The sequence below is a fragment of the Pseudophryne corroboree genome, chromosome 4, assembly GCF_028390025.1.
Source record: "Pseudophryne corroboree isolate aPseCor3 chromosome 4, aPseCor3.hap2, whole genome shotgun sequence".
NCBI classification, from domain to species: domain Eukaryota; kingdom Metazoa; phylum Chordata; class Amphibia; order Anura; family Myobatrachidae; genus Pseudophryne; species Pseudophryne corroboree.
Window position 1 is genome coordinate 598,854,586 of NC_086447.1, and position 21,235 is coordinate 598,875,820.

The following is a 21,235-nucleotide window of genomic DNA, read 5'->3' on the forward strand; positions in this document are numbered from 1 at the left end:
CACAATAAGACTTTAAATGGGTGTGAACTGGCTCCTCCCTCTATGCCCCTCCTCCAGACTCCAGTTATAGGAACTGTGCCCAGGGAGACGGACATTTAGAGGAAAAGGATTTATTTAATGTTTTTTAAACTAAGGTGAGATACATACCAGCTCACACCTCAAACACGCCGTACAACATGGCATTCAACAACAACGCATGCAACTCAGACTGACTGAACTTAACTCTACATGAGCGTAACTATAACCAAACTGCAGATACAGCCCGCACTGGGACGGGCGCCCAGCATCCTCTACGGACTAAGAGAAAAGGATTTACCGGTGGGTATTAAAATCCTATTTTCTCATACATCCTAGAGGATGCTGGGGATGCTTCAAGAACCATGGGGTTTATACCGAAGCTCTAGAACGGGCGGGAGAGTGCGGAAGACTCTGCAGCACCGATTCACCAAACAAGAGGTCCTCCTGAGCCAGGGTATCAAACTTGTAAAACTTCGCAAAGGTGTTTAATACCGACCAAGTAGCAGCTCGGCAAAGTTGTAACGCCGAGACCCCTCGGGCAGCCGCCGAGGATAAGCCCACCTTCTGGTAGAATGGGCTTTCACCGATTTTGGTAACTGCAATCCTGCCATAGAATGAGCCTGCTGAATCGTATTACAAATCCAGCGCGCAATAGTCTGCTTAGAAGCAGGAGCCCCAATCTTGTTGGGAGCCCACAGGACAAACAGAGTCTCTGTTTTCCTAATCTAGGCCGTTCTGGCGACCTAGATCTTCAAAGCTCTGACCACATCGAGAGACTTTGATTCCGCCAAGGCGTCAGTAGCCACTGGCACCACAATAGGCTGGTTCACGTGAAATGATGAAACCACTTTTGGCAGAAATTGCTGACGAGTTCTCAACTCCGCTCTATCAGCATGGAAGATTAAATAGGGGCTTTTGTGAGACAAAGCCGCCAACTCAGACACCCACCTTGCGGACGCCAAGGCCAACATCATGACTACTTTCCAAGTAAGGAATTTTAACTCAAACTTGCGCAAAGGTTCAAACCAATGCGATTGCAGGAACTGCAACACCACATTAAGATCCCACGGTGCCACAGGAGGCACAAATGGAGGTTGGATGTGTAGCACGCCTTTCACGTAGGTCTGAACTTTTGGAAGGGAGGCCAATTCTTTCTGAAAAAAGATTGACAAGGCTGAAATCTGTACTTTAATAGAGCCTTACTTTAGGCCCGCATCCACACCTGCTTGCAAAAAATGGAGCAAACGCCCCAGATGAAATTTTTCCATAGGAGCCTTCTTGGATTCACACCAAGACCTATATTTTCTCCAAACACGGTGGTAATGCTTTGCTGTTACTACTTTTCTAGCCTGAAGAAGTGTGGGAATGACTTCACTGGGAATACACTGGGAATACCCTTTCGGTCTAGGATTTGGCGTTCAACCGCCACGCTGTCAAACGTAGCCGCGGTAAGTCTTGATACACGCACGGCCCCTGTTGCAACAGGTCCTCCCAAAGAGGAAGTGGCCAGGGATCTTCTATGAGCAACTCCTGAAGATCTGGATACCAGGCCCTTCTTGGCCAATCCGGAACAATGAGTATCGCCTGAACCCTTGTTGTACTTGTAATTTTTATCACCTTTGGAATGAGTCGAAGTGGAGGGAACACATATACCGACGGAAACACCCACGGTGTCACTAGGGCGTCTACCACTATCGCTTGAGGGTCCCTTGACCTGGAACAATATCTCTGAAGTTTCTTGTTGAGGCGGGACGCCATCATGTCTACTTGAGGAATTCCCCAACGACTTGTCACTTCTGCAAAGAACTCTCGATGAAGACCCCACTCTCCTGGATGGAGATCGTGTCTGCTGAGGAAGTCTGCTTCCAAGTTGTCCACTCCTGGAATGAAGACTGCTGACAGAGCGCTGGCATGTCTTTCCGTCCAGCGAATAATCTTCGTGGCCTCGGCCATCGCCGCTCTGCTCCTTGTTCCACCCTGGCGGTTTATGTAGGCCACTGCTGTCACGTTGTCTGACTGAATCAAGACAGGCAGACCTCGAAGATGATGTTCTGCTTGCAGAATGCCGTTGTAAATGGCCCTTAATTCCAGAATTTTTATGTGTAGACAAGCTTCCTGGCTTGACCACTTTCCCTGTAAATGTCTTCCTTGAGTGACTGCTCCCCAGCCTCGGAGGCTTGCATCTGTGGTCACCAGGATCCAATCCTGAATCCCGTACCTGCGTCCCTCCAGAAGGTGAGAACTGTGCAGCCACCACAGAAGGGAGATTCTGGTCCTGGGAGATAAAATTATTTTCCGGTGTATGTCCAGGTGAGACCCGGACCACTTGTCCAACAGGTCCCACTGAAACACCCTGGCATGGAACCTGCCATACGGAATGGCCTCGTAGGCCGCCACCATCTTCCCCAGCAACCGAGTGCATTGAAGAACTGACACCTTTGCTGGATTCAGCATCTGTTTTACCATGTTCTGTATTTCCAGAGCCTTTTCCACTGGAAGAAAAAAACTCTGCAATTCTGTATCCAGAATCATGCCCAGGAACGACAGCCATATCGTCGGATCCAACTGTGATTTTTACAAATTTAGGAGCCAACCATGTTGTTGCAGAATCATCAGTGAAAGGGCAACATTTTTCAGCAATTGCTACTTGGATTTCACCTTTATGAGTAGATCGTCCAAGTACGGGATAATTGTGATTCCCTGCTTGCGCAGGAGAACCATCATTTCCGCCATTACTTTGGTCTGTCCACGGCTCCGAGGATTTTCACCAAACGGCAACATCTGAAATTGGTAATGACAATCCTGAACAGCAAACCTCAGGTAAGCCTGATGTGGAGGATATATGGGGACATGCAAGTAGGCATCCTTTATGTCGACCGACAGCATAAAATCCCCCTCCTCCAGACTGGAGACCACTGCTTGGAGAGATTCCATCTTGAATTTGAATTTTTTTAGAAAGAAATTGAGGGATTTTAGGTTCAGAATCGGTCTGACTGAGCCATCCGGCTTCGGGACCACGAACAGGCTCGAATAAAAGCCTTCCCCATGTTGTGACGGGGGTACCGTGACAATTACTTGATTTTGACACAACTTTAGTATCGCAGCGCATACTACCTCCCTTTCTATAAGAGAAGCTGGCTAGGCCGATTTGAAAAATCGGTGAGGGGGCATGTCTTGAAACACTAATCTGTATCCTTGGATTACTATTTCTACTATCCAAGGATCCAGGCCAGAGTGCACCCAGACCTGACTGAAAAGTCTGAGACGTGCCCCCACAGAGGAGCCCCAGCGTCATGCGGTGGATTTGGTAGAAGCCGGAGAGGACTTCTGCTCTTAGGAGCTTGCCACAGCCTGTGACCTTTATACCCTTCCTCTCGCAGCAAGGAAGGAGGACCCTCGTCCTTTTTTTAATTTATTGGACCGAAAGGACTGCATCTGATAGTGAGGTGTTTTCTTCTGTTGTGCAGGAACATAAGGTAAAAATGACGACTTACCAGCGGTAGCCGTAGACACCAGGTCAGTGAGGCCGTCACCAAACAGGACACTACAGTTAAACGGTAACGACTCCATTGCCTTCTTAGAGTCAGCGTCAGCATCCCATTGATGAATCCACAATGCTCTGCTTGCTGAGACTGCCATGGCATTGGCCCTTCATCCCAAAAGGCCAATATCCCTTACAGCTTCTTTTAAATATGCTGCAGCGTCCCTGATATGACCCAGAGTCAAAAGCACGCTATCCCTGTCTAGGGTATCTATCTCAGATGACAAGTTATCTGCCCACTTTTCAATAGCGCTACTCACCCATGCCGAAGCAACGGCAGGCCTGAGTAGCGACCCTGTAGTGATATAAATGTATTTTAGTGTATTTTCCTGCTTACGATCCGCAGGATCTTTTAGGGCTGCCGTGTCAGGAGACGGAAGCGCCACCTTTTTGGATAGACGTGATAAAGCTTTGTCTACCGTGGGGGTTGACTCCCACTTTTCCCTGTCCCCAAATGGAAACGGATATGCCACCGGAATTCTTTTGGGAACCTGTATCTTCTTGTCAGGATTTTCCCAAGCCTTTTCAAAAAACGCGTTCAGTTCATGAGAGGGAGGAAACGTTACCTCAGGTTTCTTTCCTTTTTACATACAGACCCTTGTATCAGGGACAGCAGGGTCCCCTGTTATATGCAACACTTCTTTTATTGCCACAATCATGTACTGAATGCTCTTAGCCAATTTTGGATTGATATGGCATCACTATAGTCGACACTGGAATCAGAGTCCGTGTTGGTATCTGTATCAGCTATCTGGGTAAATGCACGTTTCTGTGACCCCGAAGGGGTCTGAGCGTGTGACAAAGCATCCTCCATGGATTTCCTCCATGTCTGGTTCTTAGACTCAGATCTATCAAATCTCTTAGTCAACCGAAGCACATTTGCATTTAAAACACTCAACATATTTCCCAATTGTCCGTCGGCGGTGCCGACACGGTCAATCTCACAGTATTTTCTGTCCCCACTCCAGCCTCCTCCTGGGAAGAGCACTCAGCCTAAGACATGTCGACACACACGTACCGACACCCACAACCACACTGGGGCTATAGGAGACAGACCCACAACACAGCCTGTAAGAGACACAGAAGGAGTTCTGCCAGCTCACAACCCAGCGCCTATCCCGGTACTGAAGCGAGTAAAAAGACTGCCCAGACCCGTTAGCGCTTTATATATAAATAATTAGGTACCTCAAACGCAGTCTTCTGCCGTCACTGAAGTCTTCTGATCTTCCTATACTCACCCGGCTTCTGTCTTCTGGCTATGTGAGGGGGGTGACGGCGCGGCTCCGGGAACAAGCAGCTAGGCGCACCAAGTGATCGTACCCTCTGGAGCTAATGGTGTCCAGTAGCCTAAGAAGCAGAGCCTTTGAACTCAGAGAAGTAGGTCTGCTTCTCTCCCCTCAGTCCCACGATGCAGGGAGCCTGTTGCTAGCAGGTCTCCATGAAAATAATAAACCTAACTAAGTCTTTTTTCTGAGAAACTCTGGAGAGCTCCTCAGTGTGCATCCAGTCTCACTGGGCACAGAATCTAACTGGAGTCTGGAGGAGGGGCATAGAGGGAGGAGCCAGTTCACACCCATTCAAAGTCTTATAGTGTGCCCATGTCACCTGTGGATCCCGTCTATACGCCATGGTTCTTGAAGCATCCTCAAGGACGTATGAGAAATAATAATAAATTATATATATATATATATATATAAAATTGATAGAGGCACTCTCCAGATTTTTCTTATTATGCAAAAGAAAATCACATTTATTTTGATATACGTTACATCGTCCACTTGGTACATGCGATAGTATCCTCAAGCGCTTTCGGCCCACACCGGGCCTTCCTCAGGAGGCAAATCACAGTAACTGTATAGCAAGCAGTCAAAAAATAAGAATTTACTTACCGATAATTCTATTTCTCGTAGTCCGTAGTGGATGCTGGGAACTCCGTAAGGACCATGGGGAATAGCGGCTCCGCAGGAGACTGGGCACACCCAGTCTCCTGCGGAGCCGCTATTCCCCATGGTCCTTACGGAGTTCCCAGCATCCACTAGGACGTCAGAGAAAGAGGATTTTAAAGAAGGGGGGGGGGCACATAATTTGGCACAGATGAGGATAAACAGCGCTATCTGGGTAAACATATTGTGTTTTTTTTCCTGGGTCATTAGTGCTGGGTGTGTGCTGGCATACTCTCTCTCTGTCTCTCCAAAGGGCCTTAAGGGGGAACTGTCTTCAGATAAGAGGATTCCCTGAGTGTGTGGTGTGTCGGTACGCGTGTGTCGGCATGTCTGAGGTAGAAGGCTCTCCTAGGGAGGAGGTGGAGCAAATGACTGGTGTCTCCGTCGGCAACACCGACACCTGACTGGTTGGATACGTGGAATGTTTTAAGTGCTAATGTGAATTTATTGCACAAAAGGTTGGACAAAGCTGAGTCCAGGGAATGTACAGGGTGTCAAGCCCTGCCTGCCCCTATGTCACAGGGACCTTCGGGGTCTCAAAAGCGCCCACTATCCCAAATAGTAGACACTGATACCGACACGGATTCTGACTCCAGTGTCGACTACGATGATGCAAAGTTACAGCCAAAATTGGCTAAAAGTATTCAATATATGATTATTGCAATAAAAGATGTTTTGCATATCACAGAGGAACCCCCCTGTCCCTGACACGAGGGTACACATGTATAAGGAAAAGAAACCTGAGGTAACCTTTCCCCCGTCTCATGATGGACAAAGCGTTGACACGCTTATCCAAAAAGGTAGCGCTGCCATCCCAAGATACGGCTACCCTCAGGGATCCTGCTGATTGCAAGCAGGAGGCTACCTTGAAGTCCATTTACACGCATTCTGGTACCTTACTCAGACCGGCGATAGCGTCGGCTTGGGTTTGTAGCGCTGTAATAGCGTGGACAGATACCTTATCGGCAGAAATTGATACCCTGGATAAGGATACCATTTTATTAACCCTGGGTCATATTAAAGATGCTGTCTTATATATGAGAGATGCTCAAAGAGACATTGGCCTACTGGGTTCTAGAGTCAACGCTATGGCGATTTCTGCTAGACGAGTCCTATGGACCCGGCAATGGACAGGTGATGCCGACTCAAAGAGGCATATGGAGGTTTTCCCTTACAGGGGTGAGGAATTGTTTGGGGAAGGTTTCTCGGACCTGGTTTCCACAGCTACGGCAGGTAAATCAAATTTTTTGCCTTATATTCCCTCACAGCCTAAGAAAGCGCCAAATTATCAGATGCAGTACTATCGGTCAAATAGAAACAAGAGAGTACGAGGATCGTCCTTTCTTGCCAGAGGTAAGGGCAGAGGGAAAAAGCTGCCTACCACAGCTAGTTCCCAGGAGCAGAAGTCCTCCCCGGCCTCTACAAAATCCACCGCATGACACTAGGGCTCCGCTGAGGGGGCACGTCTTCGACTATTCAGCCACATCTGGGTTCACTCACAGGTGGATCCCTGGGCAATAGAAATTGTTTCCCAGGGGTATAAGCTGGAATTCGAAGAGGTGCCTCCTCGCCGGTTTTTCAAATCGGCCCTGCCAGCTTCTCCCCCAGAAAGGTAGATAGTTTTAAATGCGATTCACAAATTGTGTCTTCAACAGGTGGTGGTCAAAGTTCCCCTGCTTCAACAAGGGAAGGGGTATTACTCAACCCCTGTTTGTAGTCCCGAAACCGGACGGTTTGGTCAGACCCATTTTAAATTTAAAATCCTTGAACCTATACTTGAAAAGGTTCAAGTTCAAGATGGAATCGCTCAGAGCGATCATCGCCAGCCTAGAAGGGGGGGATTTTATGGTATCCCTGGACATAAGGGATGCATACCTTCATGTTCCCATTTATCCACCTCATCAGGCATACCTGAGATTTGCGGTACAGGAGTGTCATTACCAATTTCAGACGTTGCCGTTTGGGCTTTCCACGGCCCCGAGGATTTTCACCAAGGTAATGGCGGAGATGATGGTGCTCCTGCGCAAGCAGGGTGTCACAATTATCCCGTACTTGGACGATCTCATAGAAGCGAGAGCAGTTGTTGAACAGCGTGTCACTTTCGCTGAAGGTGTTACAGCAACACGGCTAGATTCTCAATATCCCAAAGTCACAGTTGGTTCCTACGACTCGTTTGACCTTCTTAGGCATGATTCTGGATACGGACCAGAAAAGGGTTTATCTTCCGATAGAAAAGGCCCAGGAACTCATGACTCTGGTCAGGGACCTATTGAAGCCAAAACAGGTGTCAGTGCATCACTGCACTCGAGTCCTGGGAAAGATGGTGGCGTCTTACGAGGCCATTCCCTTCGGCAGGTTCCATGCGAGGACTTTCCAATGGGACTACTGGACAAGTGGTCCGGGTCACATCTACAGATTCATCAGTTGATCACCCTGTCCCCCAGGGCCAGGGTATCTCTCCTGTGGTGGCTGCAGAGTGCTCACCTTCTAGAGGGTCGCAGGTTCGGCATTCAGGATTGGATTCTGGTAACCACGGACGCGAGCCTCCGAGGTTGGGGAGCAGTCACACAGGGAAGAAACTTCCAAGGACTTTGGTCAAGCCAGGAGACTTGTCTTCACATCAACGTCCTGGAGCTGAGGGCCATATACAACGCCCTTCGTCAAGCGGAGACTTTGTTTCGCGATCTACCGGTTCTGACTCAGTCAGACAACATCACCACAGTGGCTCATGTAAACCGCCAAGGCGGCACAAGGAACAGAGTGGCAATGACGGAAGCCACCAGGATTCTCGCTGGGCGGAAAATCATGTAAGCGCACTGTCAGCAGTGTTCATTCCGGGGGTGGACAACTGGGAAGCTGACCTCCTCAGCAGACACACGATCTACATCCAGGAGAGTGGGGACTTCATCAGGAAGTCTTCGCACAGATCTGTAAGTGGGGACTGCCCCAAATAGACATGATGGCGTCCCGCCTCAACAAAAAACTACAGAGGTATTGCGCCAGGTCAAGAGACCCTCAGGCGGTGGCAGTGGACGCCCTGGTGACACCGTGGGTGTTCCAGTCGGTCTATGTGTTTCCTCCTCTTCCTCTCATCCCTAAGGTGTTGAGAATCATAAGAAAAAGAGGAGTACAGACAATTCTCATTGTTCCAGATTGGCCGCGAAGGGCCTGGTATCCGGATCTGCAAGAAATGCTCACAGAAGATCCGTGGCCTTTTCCTCTAAGACAGGACCTGTTGCAACAGGGGCCCTGTCTATTCCAAGACTTACAGCGGCTGCGTTTGACGGCATGGCGGTTGAACGCTGGATCCTAGCGGAAAAGGCCATTCCGGATGAGGAATGATGATAAAGGCTAGGAAGGACGTGACAGCTAAACATTATCACCGTATATGGCGGAAGTATGTTTGTTGGTGTGAGGCCAGGAATGCTCCTACGGAAGAATTCCATCTGGGCCGTTTCCTTCACTTCCTACAAACTGGAGTGAATTTGGGCCTAAAATTAGGCTCCGTTAAGGTTCAGATTTCGGCCCTGTCCATTTTCTTTCAGAAGGAATTGGCTTCTCTCGCAGAAGTACAGACTTTTGTGAAGGGAGTGCTGCATATTGAGCCTCCTTTTGTACCTCCGGTGGTGCCTTGGGACCTTAACGTGGTATTGAGTTTCCTTAAGTCCCACTGGTTTGAACCACTTAAAACGGTGGAATTAAAATATCTCACTTGGAAAGTGGTTATGTTGGTAGCCTTGGCTTCGGCTCGGCGAGTGTCTGAGTTGGCGGCTTTGTCTCACAAAAGCCTCTATCTGGTTTTCCATGTGGATAGAGCAGAATTGCGGACTCGTCCTCAATTCTTGCCCAAGGTGGTTTCATCTTTTCGAATTCATTGATTTGTCGAAAAATGTGGGGTTATATCGAATAGGTTGTATCACGATTCGACCTTAAAAAGTCGAAAACTGCCGTCTTTTCGACAGATGGCAGCTTTCGACTTCAATTGAATATACCCCTATATTTAAGTCATTGTATCCAACCTTAAGGTAATAAACTTTAAACGGAGGTTACCCTCTTGATGTAACCATATACCACGTTGTCATCCCAACCGCCTTTCTTACATAACCTCTTGTAGTAAATAGCAAAGTGACAAGATTGGGAACCCATATAGTAAAATAATTTTTCAGTCCAAGTTTCAGCATCAAGGGAGCATTCAATCTAATCCATTTGCTATGCATATGCCAAGTGTGGTAATTTGAGAGTTATAGAAATGTGTTCCTTATCTATCCCTTGGGATTATATTGTTTTATTTGAGGCAGCAGTAATATAGGCCAATAGTAATCTAACACCTTGCAAGGTGGTACAAGGAATTACTGGGGTATAATTCCAAAAGGTCCAGGTCATAGGGACCATGAAGGTTATTACAAGTTGATATAAGTTTGGACATCTTTCCAAAAGGTCTGAACAACAGGACATGGAATTAAAACATTTTAAACAGAGTTATCAGAGACGCACGTTAAAACAAATTTTTAGTGCATTTCCGTGTAAGCGGAAGAAATCTATTTTTCTCATACGTCCTAGAGGATGCTGGGGACCACATCAAGACCATGGGGTATAGGCGGTTCCGCAGGAGCCATGGGCACGCTTAAGACTTTTCAATGGGTGTGAACTGGCTCCTCCCCCTATGCCCCTCCTCCAGTCCTCGGTTTTAGAAATGTGCCCAGGCAGACTGGATGCACTCTGAGGAGCTCTACTGAGTTTCTCTGAAAAGACTTATGTTAGGTTTTTATTTTCAGAGAGCTCTGCTGGCAACAGACTCCCTGCTTCATAGGACTGAGGGTGCAGAAGCAGAACCAACTTCCTGAAGAGTTTCATGGCTCTGCTTCTGGCTGACAGGACACCATTAGCTCCTGAAGGGTACTGAACGCTAGCCGTGTCTAGATGCTCACTCCCACAGCACGCCGTCACCCCCCTCGCAGAGCCAGAAGTCAGAAGACAGGGGAGTATAAGAAGAATTAATTTTTATGAAGTAAGTGACGGCTGAGTTACGGTGCGGCTGGCGGGAGCGCAGCGATCCATTGGTGCCCCCACACACAGGCACTGCAGGGCGTGGGGGGGGCGCCCTGGGCAACAAAAATATACCTCAAAACTGGCTAAAAGGGGGCATAAGGTGCCTCTGGCACAGCCCTACCCCCGCCAGTATAAATATTGCAATGATTACTGAGTGTAAGGACACGCCATTGCGGGGGCGGAGCTTCTTCCACAGGCAGCCAGCACACTGCTCAGCGCCATTTTCTCTCCTCAGGCTGCAGAGAACACGCTGGTCCTCTCCTCCACTTCTGACAAGTACAGGGTGATATTTTGGGGGGCACAAGGCGTTGTGGTGCATTTTGTAGTGTGATTATCTGTATAAAAGTGCTATTTGGCTGTGGGCATTCTGTGTTCACACTCATTACATACTGGCTCTGGGATTGTGAACTGGCTGCTCCTATACTGTGTCCCTCTGACAGATTTTACTATGGGTCTGTCCCCAAATAAGTCCCAGTGTGTCTGTGAGTGTGCTGTACACGTGTTAGGCATGTCTGAGGTCAGGGAGTTCCTCCCCGGAGGAAGCCATTTTAGGGACACAGAGTTGTAATGTGGTGGCACTACCGGCACACCAAGAGCCTGCATGGGTGAAAGATACGTGACAGTATGCATCTGATTAACCAAAGATTAGATAAGTCTGAATCTAAGGATGCATGCTGGAGAAAATCTGTGGAAGATGTGATTTTTCAGGATTCTGTTATTCCTTATGCAGGCGGCCCCTCTGGGCCTCATAAAGAGACCATTTGCAAATGTTGTAAACACTGATACCGACACGGACTCTGATTCTTGTGTCGACGATAGTGACTCCAGAGAGATAGATCATAAATTGGCGAAAAGTATACAATATAGGATTGTGGCTATAAGGGACATGTTGGAGGTTACAGAAACAACTCCTGTACCTCAGGAGAAGGCTCATTTTTATAAGGAAAAGAAATCCAAAGTCACGTTCCCTCCTTCCCACGAACTAAATGCTCTCTTTGAAGGGATGTGGGTGAATCTTGATAAGAAATGTTGTATTCCCAAAAGGATTCAGATAGCTTACCCCTTCCCGGCTGAGGACAGGAAAAAATGGGAGTCACTCCCTGTGTTAGACAGTGCACTTTCCAGGTTGACAAAGAAGGTAATTCTCCCTGCACCTGGCACGGCTTCACTTAAGGAGCCGGCAGACCATAAAATGGAAACGACATTGAAATCCATTTATGTAGCCAATGGTACACTGCTCAGGCCCACTATTGCCTGCGCGTGGGTGAGTCGCCCTATTGAAAAATTATCAGAAAGCGTGTGATCAGAAATTGACACGATTGATAAAGATGAGATACTCCTCAAGTTAGGGAATATCAAGGACGCTGCCGCCTACATGCTGGAAGCAATGAAGGATATTGGACTCTTGAGTTCACAAGCCGCTACCATGGCAGTATCGGCTAGGCTGGTGTTGTGGATTCGCCAGTGGAACGCGAATGCAGATTCCAAAAGAAACATGGAGGCTCTCCCATATAAAGGTGAGGCCTTATTTGGCGATGGCCTGGATGCGTTAGCCTCGGTGGTTACCGCAGGTAAGTCAACATTTTTGCCCTCTGCGCCTGCACCGGCAAAAAAGACCTATCAACCGCACATGCAGACCTTTTGGCCCAATAAATATAAAAAGATGAGAGGTTCCCCCTTCTTTGCAGGTAGGGGAAAGGGAAAGAAGTCCCCAGCGGCTTCCGGTTCCCAAGAGCAGAAGTCTACCCCTACTCCTGCCAAATCTTTAGCATGACGCTGGAGCTCCCTTTGCGGGAGGCCGCTCGGGTGGGTGTACGTCTCAAACTGTTCAGCCAAGGTTGGATTGTGTCTGGCCTGGTTCCCTGGGTATTGCAAATAGTATCCCAGAGATACAAGCTGGAGTTTCAAGACGTTCCCCCATGCCAATTTTTCAAATCGACCTTGCCAGTTTCTCCGCGAGAGAGAGAAGCAGTAACAGCAGCAATCCAAAAATTATGTCAGGACCAGGTCATAGTCCTGGTACCGTTGTCACAACAAGGGCGGGGTTTTTATTCAAGCCTCTTTGTTGTTCCGAAGCCGGACGGCTCGGTCAGACCGATCCTAAACCTAAAAGATCTGAATTGCTACCTGAAAAGGTTCAAGTTCAAGATGAAATCACTTCGGGCGGTGATTTCCAGTCTGGAGAAGGGGGACTACATGGTGTCGGTGGACATACAGAATGCTTACCTGCATGTTCCCATTTATCCTCCTCACCAGGCTTATCTGAGATTCGCGGTTCAGGATTGCCATTACCAATTCCAGACGTTACCTTTTGGCCTCTCCACAGCGCCGAGGGTATTCACCAAGGTGATGGCGGAGATGATGGTCCTCCTTCGTCAGAAAGGAGTCAATATAATTACTTATCTGGACGATCTCCTGATAAAGGTGAGATCCAGGGAGCAGTTGTTACAAAACATCTCACTCTCTCTGTCAATACTCCAGCAACACGTCACAGTTGGAACCGACGACAAGGTTGTCTTTCCTCGGGATGATTCTGGACACAGAAGTTCAGAGAGTATTTTTGCCTTGGAAAAGGCTTTGGAAATACAGAAATGGTAAAACAGATACTGAAACCATCCTGTGTGTCGAACCATCAGTGCATTCGGTTGTTGGGGAAGATGGTGGCAGCCTACGAGGCCATACAGTTTGGCAGGTTCCATGCCAGAGTATTCCAGTGGGACCTGTTGGACAAGTGGTCGGGTTCACACCTGCACATGCACCAAAAGATAATCCTGTCGTCAAAAGCCAGGATTTCGCTCCTGTGGTGGTTGCACAGCTCTCACCTACTAGAGGGACGCAGGTTCGGGATTCAGGACTGGGTCCTGGTAACCACGGATGCAAGTCTCCGAGGCTGGGGAGCAGTCACTCAGGGAGAAAACTTACAAGGACGTTGGTCACATCAGGAAGCCTGCCTTCACATAAACGTGCTGGAGCTGAGAGCCATTTACAAAGGCCTTCAACAAGTGGTACATCTTCTTCAAGACCGTCCCGTGCAGATCCAGGCGGACAATGTAACAGCAGTCGCGTACATTAACAGGCAGGGCGGAACGAAAAGCAGAGCGGCAATGGCAGAGGCGACAAAAATCCTCCGCTGGGCAGAAAAACATCTACAAGCTCTGCCGGCAATATTAATTCTGGGAGTAGACAACTGGGAAGCAGACTTCCTCAGCAGACACGATCTCCATCCAGGAGAGTGGGGCCTCCACCAAGAAGTCTTTGCAGTCTCACTACTCTGACCCGTTATCGCTTCTCAGGAATAAGTGGGAATCTGACTTGGGTGCCATCTCTGATGAGATTTGGGAGGGTGCTCTGTGTTCTCCGCGATTATCCACTACCACCACTAGATATCAACAAATCCAACTGTTTATAATACACAGAGTTTATATGACCCCAGTGCATTTGCGACATATAGGGGGTACTCGCTCCTCCAGATGTCCTAAGTGTGATAGTCTGGATGCTGACTTTTGGCACATCATCTGGCTATGCCCCAAGGTAGCCGTGTTCCGGTCGGGTGTTATTGACGCCCTGGTGTCAACGGGTATTCCCTTGACTGTATGCTCCCCGACGACGTGTGTTATCTGCTGTGGAGGAGGATGCCCTGGACCCCCCTGCCAGAAGATATGTTATTAATCTATGTGGCCTGGCCAAGGTGTGTATCGCTCGGCTTTGGCTAGCCAAAGATGCGCCCACAATGCGATCCTGGGTCTCACTTGTAAATGATACGGCCTCTCATGAGAAATATGTATACTTAGCTATAAAAGCGGGGAAAAAATATCAGGACCTGTTGGGTAGATGGCTTCAGTCTCTGCGCTTTATGAACCAGAGTGTCTGAGTACCCACTACTGAGGGCTCCGTGTCTGGGCGGATGGGAGATGAGACATGTACCGGGGAATTAGAGTGGGAGTGTGTTTCTAGGGGGCAGATTTATTAAGCCTGGTGAAGTGATAAAGTGGAAGGTGATAAAGGACCAGCCAGTCAGCTCCTAACTGTCATTTTTCAAACCCAGCCTGTGACATGGTAGTTAGGAACTGATTGGCTGGGGCTTTATCACCTTCCACTTTATCACTTCACCGAGCTTAATAAATCTGCCCCTAGATCTGCATCGGGTGAGCTGCCTCTCTTTATTTGTGGTGTCTCCTGGCGCCCGCGGTCTGCCATCCCTTTGCCAATATTGCTGTTCTGTGATTTGCTCAATAATTATGTTGTGTTGCCATAGACGACTCTATACAATATACATTGTTCTATATGGTCCATGCTAATATGTGATACTAGTTCTAATTCATACTATCTGTAACGGAATTAAGCCTGCACATGCTTTACTGTACTAACTGGTTACTACTAAAATTGGGAATATGCATATTCCCTGGGTTGGGGATTTGTTCTGGTTTGCTTTGTTTGTTTTTTGTATTTTTGTTTCATTGAAAAATGGAAATTCAATAAAAAAAAGTATTGAATTTAAAAAAAAAAAAGAAGTCTTCGCAGAGGTGACAAGTCTTTGGGGAGTTCCTCAAGTAGACATGATGGCATCTCGTCTCAACAAGAAGCTTCAGCGATACTGTTCCAGGTCGAGAGACCCTCAAGCAGTAGCAGTGGATGCGCTAGTGACCCAGTGGGTTTTCCCGTCAGTGTATGTCTTCCCTCCACTTCCGCTGATCCCAAAGGTACTCAGGATCATAAGAAAAACATGGGTTCGAGCAATCTTCATTGCCCCAGATTGGCCAAGGATGGCTTGGTACCCAGATCTTCAGCAGTTGCTCATAGAAGATCCTCGGCCTCTTCCTCCTCGCGAGGACCTGCTGCAGCAGGGGCCGTGCGTGTATCAAAACTTACCACGGCTACGTTTGACGGCATGGCTGTTGAGCGCCGGATCCTAGCCAGGAAGGGTATTCCCAAGGAAGTCATCCCCACTTTTATTCAGGCCAGAAAGGGAGTAACGTCGAAACATTACCACTGTATTTGGAGAAAATATGTGTCTTGGTGTGAATCCAAGAAAGCTCCTACGGAAGAGTTTCATTTATGACGTTTCCTCCATTTTCTACAGGCTGGTGTGGAAGCGGGCCTCCGATTGGGATCAATCAAGGTCCAGATTTCGGCCTTGTCAGTGTTCTTCCAAAAACAATTGGCCTCTCTTCCAGAGGTTCAGACCTTCGTGAAAGGGGTTCTTCACATCCAGCCTCCATTCGTGCCTCCAGTGGCACCATGGGACCTTAACATGGTGTTGCAGTTTCTTCAATCGGATTGGTTTGAGCCTCTACAAGAGATAGAGTTGAAGTTTCTCACTTGGAAAGTGGTGATGCTTTTGGCTTTGGCATCAACAAGACGGGTGTCGGAATTGGGGGCCTTGTCTCACAAGAGCCCTTACCTAATCTTCCATGAAGATAGGGCAGAGTTGAGAACTCAACAACATTTTCTTCCTAAGGTGGTTTCATCTTTCCACATAAACCAACCTATTGTGCCAGTAGTTACTGACACATTCTCTGAATCAAAGTCTCTAGATGTGGTTAGAGCTTTGAAAATCTATGTTGCTAGAACGGCTCGTATACGGAAAACAGAGGCCCTGTTTGTCCTGTATGCTCACAACAAAATTGGGTGTCCTGCTTCCAAGCAGACTATTGCACGTTGGATCAGAAATACGATTCAGCAAGCTCATACTACGGCTGGATTGCCGTTACCGACGTCGGTAAAGGCCCACTCCACTAGGAAGGTGGGCTCATCCTGGGCGGCCTCTGCATTACGACTGTGCCGAGCAGCTACTTGGTCAGGGTCAAAAACATTTGCAAAGTTCTACAAGGTTGACACCTTGGCCGATGGGGACCTAAAGTTTGGTCAATCGGTGCTGCAGGGTCATCCGCATTCGCCCGCCCGTACTGGAGCTTTGGTATAAACCTCATGGTCTTGATGTGGTCCCCAGCATCCTCTAGGACGTATGAGAAAACAGGATTTTAATACCTACCGGTAAATCCTTTTCTCCTAGTCCGTAGAGGATTCTGGGCGCCCGTCCCAGTGCGTACTTTACCTGCAGTTTAGTTATTAGAGTTACACAAGTTGTGTTATCTTAGTTCAGCATGTTGCTGCAATTAGTTCATGCCTGTTGGCGTGTGTTATATTGAATGCCATGTGTGCGGTATGGTTGAGGGTGTGAGTTGGTATGTATCTCACCGATAGTATTAAAGTAAGTCCTTCGCTCGAAATGTCCGTCTCCCTGGACACAGTTCCTATAACTGAGGTCTGGAGAGTTCCTATAACTGAGGTCTGGAGGAGGGGCATAGGGGTAGGAGCCAGTTCACACCCATTGAAAAGTCTTAAGAGTGCCCATGGCTCCTGCGGAACCGCCTATACCCCATGGTCTTGATGTGGTCCCCAGCATCCTCTACGAACTAGGAGAAAAGGATTTACCGTAGGTATTAAAATCCTGTTATTTAATCAAACACAACCCCTGGAAAGGTGTCTTGCCATTTAGCCATCCCTTGGATAATTAAGTAAGATTCAATATTCGTATAGTGTGCATATAAATTAACGATGTGGGATGAGTACAGTACTTTGTAGTCTTGGTCTTATGTCACCATCGAAAGGGCAAGACAAGTAAGGAGGTCGCCAGGCATTGCATAGAGATAAGAAGATTATCTCCAAAGTCAGAGGGAAGTTGACTAGGGTGATTGTACAGTAGGCTTACTAGATCCACTTGTGGGGTAAAGACCCATTCAATTGTCACCTCATTCCATACAATCCAAAGCATATTTATAGTTTGTTGCCAAAGCGTAATCTTGAATACAAGGAAGGTTAACACCTCCAAGACTTACTCGCTGTTGCAATTTAACAAAGGAAATATATGGGGATTTATCGGCCCATATAAATTTGCTTAAGGTTGTGTTGATCATATTTTGATCACCTTTGGTAAGTATAAATTATGCTTTTTGCAGTATACATGCTACCACTGGTTGAAATAATCAGAGGTCATGGCCGTGCTGTCACAAAATGGAGGTATTCAGCACTCCCCAGCCGTGCTCTCTCTTACCTGCGCCGCACTCTGAGACACTGTCAGTCATCCGCTGGTTCATCTGACGTCCTGTGCTGTGCCTCCGTTACCAGTGCTCCCAGGCCTGGCGGCCATTAACTGTCTCCACTGCTCACTCCACGCCGGCAGTTCCCTCCAAAACCAGTCATGGACGGTGCCATGACAGTACTGATCTGCCGATCTAGTCCAATCAGAAACTATTTCACAGTCATGTGATTATCACCACCCATCAGCCACAAACCAGAGGTATAAATCCTGAATCCCAGCAGAAGCAAATCGCCCGGACTTTGTTGTCTATCATCAACCTGCTGAGAGCTCCTGACTCTCCTGCTGGATTCTAGACAACTACAGTTTCTATCTCTAGCACTCCCTGGCTTCCTGAGCTAAAATATATAGCTGCTCAGCTTCATCATCGCAATATATCCAGATTCACCGGTACAGCCAATTCCAGTGATCCTGAAGGGCTTCTCAGTCCATCATTGCAGCTTGCCCAATTCGCTGGTATGGGTTGGTATTCGGAGACCGGTGGGCGGGATCCCGGAGATCAGTATATCGATCCCAGCCGCAGAATGCGGTGGGGGGGCGAGCACAGTGAAGCCCCTTGTGGACTCGCTGCGCTCTCCACAGGTTCTATTCCCTTTCTATGGGTATTGTGAACACCCAGGAGAGGGAATAGTCCCTGTTTGTCGGCATGCCGACTATCGGGCTTACCTCCGCTCGGGATTCCGGCGTCTTTATAGTGGCGGGCTGTCTCCCGACCACCGGTCACATAACCGCTTCCTGCTGGTACAGCCAATCCCAGTGATCCTAAAGGGCTCCTTCTGCAACTCCATTGCAGCATTTCCAGTTTCACGGATACATCCTATCCCAGTGTTCCTGAAAAACTGCTCCTGCAAATCCATTGCAGCATTTCCAGATTTTCTGGTTAATCTCATCCCAGTGATAGTGAACCCTCAGTGTTATGAACTTCCCAGCTATTCTGCTATACTGATAATCCAATACTCCAGTGTTCCAATTCCCCATATAGCTGGTATCACATCTCCAACTCTACTCGCCTGAAACGGCATCCAGCCAAGTGTTTCTGAATTGCCGAATTGCTGTCTATGAATGAGTAGGTCCTATATTAAGCCTGCCCAATTCTGCCCTAATATCTCGATCCAAAACCCAGCAGCTCAACCTAGTCCGGATTCACAAACAACCTTAGCTGTGACACTGACCTACCACTGCTATGCATAAGATAAACAGCTGTACCTGTTCTTTGCTTCAGGTACTAATAAGCCAATAACAACCCTAAATGGCTGTTTAGCTATATGCTCCAGGAGTGGATGAGTGCCAGTTGGCTGCGACTGAACCCTGATAAGAGATGAGGGGGAAAAATAATTTTAAATAATTGACAATACCCCAAACGAAATCAGAAGAGGTTTCCATTTAGCTAAATCTGCCAGTAAATTGGTTAATAAAGTGCGGAAAATTTGCAGCATAAAGGACAGAGGAGCAGGGTAGGATTCGTAGCCCTAAATAAGTTCAGTATCCCTGGGCCCACATAAAGGGAAACTTTTTACCCCATCCGTTCCGGAAGCTGAATGAAGTTTCATTTTTGGCGAAGTTGACAAATACCGAAATTAGATTTAAATTCCTAAGTGTTGCCAACAGGGAGGGGATTGCCTATTAAAAAGCAGTGGGGATAGTGGGCAGCCCTGGTGTGTTCCCCCGATAGAGCATAAAAGAGGGCCTGTTGAGCCAATTTATTGCAAGGAAGGTCGTCTGCTTCGGAAAAAATGTTAGAATTCTGGGCCAAATCAGTGTAAATGGAGTAGACTCAAAATATGGGACCGGTAAACACTGTCAAAGGCCTTGTCTGCATCACAACTAACAATAATAGCATTTTTGTTATCTTTGCCATGCGACTGAAGCGTCACAACTATCAACAAACGGACATGCGCAGAGGGGGGGGGGTAATGGCCATGCTGCATATGCAATGTGGCTGTCGTTAACGAGGACCTTCCTCTTCTGTCTGTACATGTTCAGACGACAGAGGAGGTCGTTATCGATGCTCGGGAGCCCGCATCGTTAACGACATTGAGTGTACACACTGGACGAGATTGTGAAAGATCTTGCTCAGATCGGCCCTTCTAAGCGAGATCTTTCATTTTATTGTCTAGTGTGTATGGGGTTTAGTCACTTTTTTTTTTTGCTTTGATTTAGTTAAGATTTAGTCTGTGACTCTCAGTTTTCATTTTATTCCTGAAATAAACTGTAATCGAATACTTTTAGTCAAAATTTTCATCTGCAAAATTAACACTGATTAGTTGTAGACGTTGAGCAATCAGTCTGGTAAATCATTTCAAATCCTGATTTATCAATGAAATTGGTCTGTAAGATTTTACAAGAGAAGGGTGCTTCCCAGGTTTGGGAAAGACTACTATTCTTGTGGTGTTAAAATCAGGTGGAGGAGGATGTCCTTTAATAAATTATTTAAAAAGGGCAAGCAAGTAGGGCATAATATGAGGGGCTAATATTTGATAATACTCTGCTCCAAAGCCATCTGGCCAGGTGCTTTTCCTTAACATTTTATTAAAGAGAGAAGCTTCGGTTCAGTGGCCAGTTTTATTAAGGATTATTTCTCTTCATCATTAAAACTGGCAAAACAGTAATTCTGAGAAACTCCATACCCAAAGTAGGAGCATCAGGTGGAACTGCATATAAAGTTTAGTAATATTATATTGTATGTAATAGTAACTTTAACTTTTTATATTGCTTTCCATAGAAAGCTATGCTGACGGTAGGGCCTAGTACAGTAATCCCGCTTTCAGCCGAGATAAAGCTTTTCAAAATATGGGGTGTTTTTGGTTTGTGTTATTTTTAGCTTTCAAAAAAATCTAACATGGAAATTTTATGTTTTAAAAAAAAATAGTCGCGTAATCACATTTTTATACTTTTTAGGATATGTTGCATGCAGCGTGTCAATACCGACGGAATAAAAGTTCTCTTTATAACACTGAACACAGCGAAAAAGAACTGGAGTATATTCCATGGACAGGTATTTAAAATGATTGCTTGTAACCAGGCTAGTTGTGTGTGAAGAGATGCGCTCTGTGTACAGTATACTGTACATTGTCATTGACTGTTCCACTTTACTTCCCAGCAACAGTATACAACTGTATTTTGGGGCACTTCTGGAGGTGGCTGTGTTTTTAAATGCAGGTTGAGTATCCCTTTTCCAAAATGCTTGGGACCAGAAGTATTTTGGATATCGGATTTTTCCTTATTTTGGAATATTTGCATACCATAATGAGATATCATGGCGATGGGACCTAAGTCTAAGCACATTATGCATTTGTTTTATATACACCTTATACACACAGCCTGAAGGTCATTGTAGTCTTCACACAATTCATTTATGTTTCATATACACCTTATACACACAGCCTGAAGGTCATTTAATACAATATTTCAATAACTTTGTGTATTAAACAAATTTTGTGTACATTGAGCCATCAGAAAACAAAGTTTCAATATCTCACTCAAAAAATTCCGTATCCCGGAATATTTGGATATGGGATACTCAACCTGTAATTTGGATTTTTTTTTTATATATATATATATATATATATATATAATTGAGGTTTA

The 21,235-nt window shown here is 46.9% G+C and overlaps 1 protein-coding gene across 1 annotated transcript in view; it reads left to right on the forward strand.

The window, feature by feature from the left end:
* Positions 1–21,235, forward strand: part of NUP133 (nucleoporin 133) — a 456,783-nt gene that overhangs the window by 308,093 nt on the left and 127,455 nt on the right. The window contains exon 17 of the mRNA XM_063917554.1: positions 20,549–20,645. Coding sequence (XP_063773624.1) covers positions 20,549–20,645 — 97 coding nt within the window. The remainder of the gene's footprint in view (positions 1–20,548; positions 20,646–21,235) is intronic.